This window comes from Myotis brandtii, unplaced genomic scaffold (assembly GCF_000412655.1).
Source record: "Myotis brandtii unplaced genomic scaffold, ASM41265v1 scaffold115, whole genome shotgun sequence".
Lineage (NCBI taxonomy): Eukaryota > Metazoa > Chordata > Mammalia > Chiroptera > Vespertilionidae > Myotis > Myotis brandtii.
Genome location: NW_005353967.1, coordinates 21,063,953 through 21,072,380, shown reverse-complemented (window position 1 = coordinate 21,072,380; position 8,428 = coordinate 21,063,953). Strand labels below are relative to the sequence as shown.

The window sequence follows — 8,428 nt, the reverse complement described above, 5'->3', positions numbered from 1 at the left end:
TTCTTCTGTTCCCTCCCCACAAAAACAGCTTTCATGTTGAATCCTATCTTGGCATCTGCTTCTAGGCAGATCCAAACACAATTAATATTCTGTATTCTTCCTGATAATTTGTCTTCTTGTTCTATGGAATACTGAGAGAGGAATTTGTGTGTGTGTGTGTTTGTTCCTCTCTCAGTTCTGTCAGTTTGGACTTCATGCATTTTGAAACTTGTTATTAAATGAACATGTATTTCGAGTTTTTAAGTCTTCTGAATGAATTTACATGTATGTACATATGAAATGTCCTCCTTTATCCTTTTTTCTGAAATCTACTTTAATAATTAAATAGAGCCTGTGAAATAATATAGTATGTGTGTATGCACGTATAATACTAGTACATATCTGCCCCGTGTTCCTGTCACAGAGCTCCTAAAATTCTTGTAATTTCCTACGTCATAAGAATACTAGGAACATTTCTGTTGTAATATTTGGTCTTTGACTCCAGTTCATGACACGCAAATCCCTTGGAATTTCCTACGTGATAAAAGTGTCTTTTGTTCTAATGAGGTGACTTACAAATATTATTTTTATCATTGCCTTAAAAAATATTTTTACTTCCTGCTACTGGTAATTGGATGTTATTTGCCCTTCTTAGTAAACATTTTTTAAAAATCAGGGAAACCAAAGAGATTAAGGAGAGTTTTATTCTAAAGATAAGATACAATTTTACATTTTCCCAAGTCTACAAAAACTCTCAGAGCAGAAATACCTTTATGTCTGTCATACCAGCAGACACATTACTTATAAATGGGGAAGGGAAAGTTCACTTTCTGCCAAACTGAGGCAAAGGCGGTGGCACCTTAATATCTTGACCTCTCTCCAACTTCTTCTCACAATCCACCAAGTAATTGACTCCATCGATGACTATCTGAACGAGCTCAACCTTTGGCAGTGAAAAAGATGAATGATTAATTTTCACAGGAGACACATACAATGCATTGATCAATAGGAACAGAACTGGGACAATGAGAACTTGCCACATTAGATAGTCTATAACCATTTCTTCTTTCTCATTTTTTCTTTACGGGATTGTGGGAGAAGAGATGTCTGATGGTCACGGTCAGAGAGGGAAGCAGAGACATTTTACAGGGCTTCTCATGATCTTCCTTTAGTTAAGATAGGGTTACTACTTTGTGTGTGAGAACTTTTTTCATATGTTGAAACCATCAGTTTGCATCTCAGATACTTTTCCCCATCAGTCTCAGCTGTAAAATAACAGAGTTTGTCTAAAGGCAAAATTACACAGTAACACCCTTGTGTTGTTCTTTGGCCTGGATCTGAATTCTGACCTCCCACTAGGCTATCCAAGCACTGAATATACTATCGTTCAGATATTATCGTTTACACAGTAAATATATTTCTGAAAATTTGTTTAAAATCAAATGTTTAACAATTAAACAATGTTTTTACTTACCGGACAAGTTTGCTACTGAAAAGAAACTGTGAATGATATTAAGAAAAACTTAAATTTTCTGTTTTTTGAAAAATGTTAGAATTTTCGTTTACAAATATTGATGTTTTTAAAATTAGAGCACACCTACATATGAATTTTTTTTCTGGGGTCATCTCCCTAACAAATTACTTGCACTGTTCCTGCAGAGACCCAAACTAAGGTAGTAACTAGTTAGCTAACTCCAGACAGTACTAAAATACATTATTTAACTCAAGGATAAACAGTAAATATGGAAGGGATTGTTGAATATTATATCTGAACATACCTTAAGCATGAGGGAGTCCAGTCCCCTGCCCACCTCTTTTCATGCCTAAAAAACTGAGTCTTACCCTAGCTGGTTTGGCTCAGTGGATAGAGCGTTGGCTTGCAGACTGAAGGGTCCAGGTTCAATTCTGGTCAAGGGCACATGCCCGGGTTGTGGGCTCAATCCCCAGTAGGGGGCGTGCAGGAGGCAGCCGATCAATGATTTTCATCACTGATGTTTCTATCTCTCACTCCCTCTCCCTTCCTCTCTGAAATCAATTAAAATATATTTTCTTTTTTAAAAAGAAAGAAACTGAGGCTCCATGAAAGGTTTGGATCAGAAAGTTAGTCATTACTAAGCATATTTTGTACTCATCCAATTGACCCGTCCCCGTGTTGAAGAGGGTGGGGTGAGAGGGTCTCTCATTGATTGCCAGTGGGACTGTATCTTGGTATAAATCTCCTGATGGGGAACTTGGTTATCAGGACCTCTCATCTTCAACCCAGAAATTCCTTTCCTAGGAATTTTATTTTAACTAAATAGTCAGAATTGTGATTATTGTTATGCAAAGAGATTGGCATAGACTTATATATAGAGATGGCCAAACAAAGCATCAAATTATCAGGGAGATATTAAATAGATAATGGACTATCTTTAATGGGCTGTTATTAAACATCATGTTTTTGAAGAATAATATAGGAAAATGCTCATGATATAATACATTGGGGAAAGCTGTATTATAACATCAAATATATACTATAACACCAAATTTTGTTTAAGAAAAACCCAAACTTTTTTTGAATAAGTATAAAAGTGGAAGGTAATTCAGAATAATGTCCATGATGGTTATCTCAGGGAAGTTAGGTTAAATTTGAATACTTTTTGGTATTTTTCTAGCTTTTATAATGATTATCTATTAACTTAATTAGACATAAAATGTTTTCAAAGCAATGACTACCTTGCTTTCCATTAATAAAAATCTCGTTAATATTACAAGCAGACAGGGCTAGGCCCAGATTTTCTTTATTCACTACACCACACATTAGTCAGTGCATTTCAGAAGTTGTGGCATTTTTAGCTGCTTCTTCCTCAAGTACTTCACCAGAGCTGGTTTACATAGGCTGGTTTAATTGTTTTGAGTATTTTCTCATTTCTTTTTCTTAGTTTACTAGTAGGCATACCAATAGGCAATGAACTATTCAAAAGCTGGCAAGGGAGAAGAAAGAGCATCGATAATCCACAGATTGATAGATAAATTGATAGATAAATCCAGATAAATTGATAGAATGTACTGAGATCAGTATTTGCTTAGGATTCAGCTGCATGTTGCTTAAGTGTGCTCATTACGCGTCACCTCCTGCATCGCTCCAGGCCTGCATATACTGTATGTACCCTTTCCATCCCATATACTCACAGAATCCTAAGGATTATTTTATGAGCATAATCATTATGTACACCTAGTGCATACCTCATTTCTCATCTTTAGCCCTAAAAGTAATATTTCAGAAAGTATCAAGTATCTAAAAATGCCTAAATGAAGATGACAGTATGTGGCCTTCATTCACCAAAGGAAATTCAGAATCAGGAGAAAAATCCACTATTTTATCACCCTCAGTGAGAGAGCACACGTGTTCCCTGATTTCACAGTGAGGCACCACTACTGTCCTTTGGCATAACAGAGCTCCTGCTGCAGAAGACCTGGAATAGCTCCCGGGGGCAGGCTGGCGACCACAGTCCCACTGCACGCCCTTTGCTTGCCTGTACACTCCCAGCTGACACTGTGCTTCCCTTCATGCAGTGTTTCCGGTGGAAGAATAGCACTACAGAACCAAACACTAACGGGACTGGGATTCAGTGGGAAAGAGGAGGTCTCGGGTTTTGTGAATAAGGTAAGGCTGTTAGGCTACTTCTTTTTCTCGTAGGCTGATTTTGTTAGTTCATGTTCAGAGAGTGAGAGAGATGTTACCTCTGACCGGCCAATTCGATCGATGTTGGAAATATCGTACACGTCTGCCACCGCCGCAGTGTCCACACCGCCCGTGCCACGCTTCTGCAGCCTCAGGTTCTCCAGGATCTTGGAAAAGCGGGGATCCTGGGACAGGGGTAACACAGTGTTGTAGAGGCAAAATCCATGCACTGTCATTGGCACTTTCACGTAGAAAAGACATATAATGAGAGCTTATAACAGTTAGTGTTTATTAAGCATATATTGACTATGTACCAGGGCTCTGTGCTGGAACTTTTAACCTTACAACAACCCTATGAAGTAGGTTTTGCTTTCACCCCCATCTCACAGATGAGGAAACTAAGGCTCAGAGGAATTAACTTGCCCAAGGTCACACGTCTAGAAGGTTGCAGGGCTGTTTTTTAACTTATTTTCTTAACAATTTTATTAAGTTTATCGGGGTGACATTGGTTAGTAAAATTATATAGGTTTCAAGTGTATTGTTATTAATGTCTGTACTGCTTTTGTCACCTCTTGATGCCAGCTTTGGTGAGTTTTCATTATTCATCTTTATAATAGTTATCACTGATGTGGTTAAATCATGACGTTAAATCACATCAAATATTTTTTTCTAGAATTGGAATTATGAACAATAAACATTTTCATACCTTTTCGGCAGAAAGCACATTTTCTAAAGTTGTTTTAAAGTATTTGGTTCACTTGTTGTGGCAGAAATTAATTGCCCAACAGAATCCTTTTTTCCTTCCCGTCCACAGTGGAGCTGAGGAAGTGACCACTGGCTAAGTTTTTGCTAAGTTTGAGCAGAAGGATGTGTGCCTCCAGGCCTAGACCTGAAGTCTTTACATGGGAACACTTGTGTGCTCTCTCTCCACCTCCCATAAGCTCCCACTTGGGGCCTGACGGTGACCATGCAGAGGGGACAAGCCCTAAGACATGGTACTCCAAGCACAGCTTCCTGACCAGCAGCATCAGCGTCACCTGGGAACTTGGTAGACATGCAAATCAGGCGGGTAGGCCCAGCAGTCTGTGTTTTTACAAGCCTCCCCAGTAAGTCTGATGCAGTCTCAGGTCTGAGAACCTCTCCACTAGGAGAGGCAGAGAAGGAGATGGAAGGAACCCCAAGGAGCAGAGCAGCCCTTCTATCTATTCAGGTTTGTCATATAAGGGAGAATTTAAACTTTTTGTTCTTGAAGCCACAGCTCTTTCGTAGAGCCCCCTCACCTCTGTCCTACTGAAACAAATGTCTTTTGTGGTCAACTTCACCTTCTCTCACTATTTTTTGGTTGTAGGTGCAGAAAGTAAGGATTAAGGCATGGGCAGTGACATTTTCTCCCTCCACAAAGCCGTCCCCTCTGAGGGGATGCTGGAGGAACCCAACAGCGCTGCTGGCTACATCACATTACCTTGCTCAGCTTCGGGATCTTAACGTGGACACCAGCCCGTAATCCTGTGCCAAGGTTCGAAGGGCAGGTCAGAATGTATCCGAGGCGCTCATTCCACATGAACTCCCAGCCTCGTTCTTGGATCAAGCGTTCTACCTACAACAGTGAACAAATGATGGAGTTCTCAGATGTCCGTTCATTCAGCACACCCCAAACCTCAGGGAGAAGTGTGTGTATGTGAGTGCCATGATCCCTAGGATACAAGAGCCCCATCTTGGAAGGCACTGCATTGTCTTCTTTTAAGAATGAAAAATAAAGATATTTTATTTTAGTGAATATTCAGAAATCTCTGATAACATCTTACTTCTTTTAGTCCACGACAGAATCGCTCAAATACTCTTTTCATATTGCCTCCTTTTTCCATAGAGATTACCCTGGTGTGGTCTTCCTCATTAATCCAGATGAGAAATGTCTTGTCATAATTATGCCTAACAAAGAGAGAAATATGGTGTTGAGTGTTAATTATATTTGTTTCAACACATGCAAATTCCCATTACCTCTTTGGCTTGATTGCTTCATTTTATCTTCCTAATTTCTTAGATGGCCCTAATCTCGTAATTGTGCCTGAACAAGTACTATAAAATGCTGTTACAATGACAGAATGAAGAATAAGACCACTCCAACCCTTATATATGTCATGTTTTTGCTCAACAAGAATATAATCTCCCTCATTCCTCAGACTAGGATGACAATAATTCAACTATGGTAACATTTGGCTTTGACACTAATAGGAGTGTTTTATCTCCTAATAGATTCAACCAAAATCTTGTGGTCCTTAAAAAAAAAAGTTTTACCTGCAGTCTAAGGTATCAGAAGTGCAGAAGATTTTTACCTATGTTTGCTGTATAGATCCTACCTACTCCCACTGAGCAGCTGCTCAGGAACACTTTAATCTCATCTCTTTCAGGTAGTGTCATAATAAGCTACCAAGGTACAGGAATCAAAGTGGACTGAAAACTGTTGGCCAAGATCAAATGTATGTGTACTTGGTATCCATTCTTCCTCATTGGGTTTTACTTAAATCCTCAATATTTACTTTTCATTTTCTGCTCTTTTGTTTTAATGTCATGAAACATTTTATGTGAGGTCAAATAATATGAACCTAATTTTTTCTTAAAGAATATAGTCTTTTTCTCATGCATAATTCATGCAAACCAGCCAATGTCCCTACATATCTTAGAAACATCACACACACACACACACACACACACACACTCACACCGAGTTTCTAAATACTCTCTCTCCGGTAGCTCAAGCTGGGCATGCTGTCAAGTGCACGTCACAGCAACTTCAGGTTAGGACAAGCAGACGGCCTGCAGGAGAGCCTCTGCACACACTGCAAATGTGAAACGCTGTGTCCCTACCAGATTCCCCGGGCATCAGGCCAGTCACGGGCCATCCCAGCACACGTTAACAAAGGGGATACTGGCTTATCAAACAGAAAGTGGTCCTGCAGGCCAAGAGGGACAAAGCAGAAAGGAGAAACGGATGAGATCGGGCATGACTGCCAGTGCCAGGTGTCCAAGTTTCAATGCACTAATCATGGCTGAGGTCTCTCAGGCAGTGGTCCTCCGCCGTGGCTGCCCACTAGAATAACCTGGGAACTTAAAAATTAGGACTAATGCCCAGGCCCCAGAGATTCTGACCATATGAGCTGTGGCCTGGACAGTGGGATTTTTAAAAGCTCTTCAGGTGATTCTAGTGTAGAGCTAAGTTGAAACCCACTGGGTTAGACCAGGGGTCCTCAAACTTTTAAAACAGGGGGCCAGTTCACTGTCCCTCAGACTGTTAGAGGGCCGGACTATAGTTTAAAAAAAAACTATGAACAAATTCCTATGCACACTGCACATATCTTATTTTGAAGGAAAAAAACAAAACAGGAACAAATACAATATTTGTATTTGCATGTGGCCCGCGGGCCGTAGTTTGAGGACCCCTGGGTTAGCCCAATGGAAACACTTCATCGCCAGGGAGTGTGTAAACCCCACCAGCACCACCCCCATGCAGTGGCAGAGTGGGCAGTGAGTAAGGGGCACTATCCTGAAAAGTCTGTTCTGCACACCCACCATCCTCTACGTTTCTAACATTACTGATTCATTTATTACCATTCCTTTCATTAAAAAGTCTTAGAAATGTGAAATAAGGATCTACAAATAAAAATAGCCACCACTAATTTAATGCTGACTGTGTGCTGGGCTCTATGCTATGTGCTTATCATTTATTTCCTTAAGTCTCGCAACGACACTATGCGCCAAGCATAATCATTCTCTTTTATAGGTGAGAAAAACTGAGATTCGGAAAGAGAAAATAACCTATCTGATATCACACAGCTAGGAGGTCGTAGAGCTTATATTCAAACCTAGACCTGTATGACTCCCAAGCTTGCCTTCAACTACAATATACTACTCTACATATCGAAATCAATGTTGAGTGACCGACATGTTTCCTTCCGTGTGTACACAGTAAGGAGTGTGAACATGGATACCATGCATTCAGTATTGTTACACGGAGTCAGAAATCAAGAGGCTATGGGCAGGGAAGTCTTTCTTCAATCTCTGAGAAGTAGAAGAGGTCAGAGACTTGAGCCAGCACAGGCTTGTGGACAGTCACTGCCCACGAAACAGTGTTCCTTAAGCTGGGAACCAGAAGTGGCTACGTGAGGTGCAGGAGGGCTGGTTCTGTAGCGGGACAGGGGGAGGGTTGGCCTGAGGCTGCAGAGACCAGGAGACTGGCCTGCCTGGTTTGGAAATGAGGCATATTTTGTGACGTTGCATCTTCTGAAATGACAGGTATTTGTTTCTGCTGCTCCTTGGACTTTAGTTAAACGTTACTTTTGAAACTGCCATCCTGTTTTAGCTGTGCTTTGGGGCTGGGTTCTGTCCACTCTAGTGTTGGAGTGAAGCTGTGTTGGACGTGGAGGCGGCAGGCATCCCAGAGGCTGGATCCAGTGCCTGTCAGGGCAGGCTCCACCTGGATTAGCTCCTTCCCAGGTTTTCCTAGTTCCCACCACTTCCTGTGGGTGTGGCACAGGACTTCCACACCTTTTTGTTTTCATTTACCAGCCAGCAGGGAAATCCTCCATTCACCTCCACTCATACCCAGATCTGCAGATCTGACCCTTAGAGCACTTGCGTGGGTTGACCTAACGTTTTAAGGCCTCATCTTCACGACTCTGAACACGCAGACGCCCCAGCAAGCTCCCAGCCAGGGCAGGGCCTGCGCTCGGGGAGAGGCCGCACTGCGTGGGTCAGGGCTCAGCCCCACCCCGGCGGCCCGCGTGGTTC

At 41.4% G+C, this 8,428-nt stretch overlaps 1 protein-coding gene across 1 annotated transcript in view; it reads right to left on the bottom strand.

Moving 5' to 3' along the window:
- Positions 1-665: 665 nt before the first annotated feature.
- The window catches only part of CKMT2 (creatine kinase, mitochondrial 2 (sarcomeric)), a 15,383-nt gene continuing 7,620 nt past the window's right edge, over positions 666-8,428 (bottom strand). The window contains exons 5-10 of the mRNA XM_014550682.1: positions 7,976-8,157; positions 6,509-6,671; positions 5,449-5,572; positions 5,106-5,240; positions 3,703-3,828; positions 666-922 (exon numbers count right to left, since the gene is read on the bottom strand). Of these exons, the coding sequence (XP_014406168.1) occupies positions 803-922; positions 3,703-3,828; positions 5,106-5,240; positions 5,449-5,572; positions 6,509-6,671; positions 7,976-8,157 (850 nt within the window). The 3' untranslated portion in view covers positions 666-802. The remainder of the gene's footprint in view (positions 923-3,702; positions 3,829-5,105; positions 5,241-5,448; positions 5,573-6,508; positions 6,672-7,975; positions 8,158-8,428) is intronic.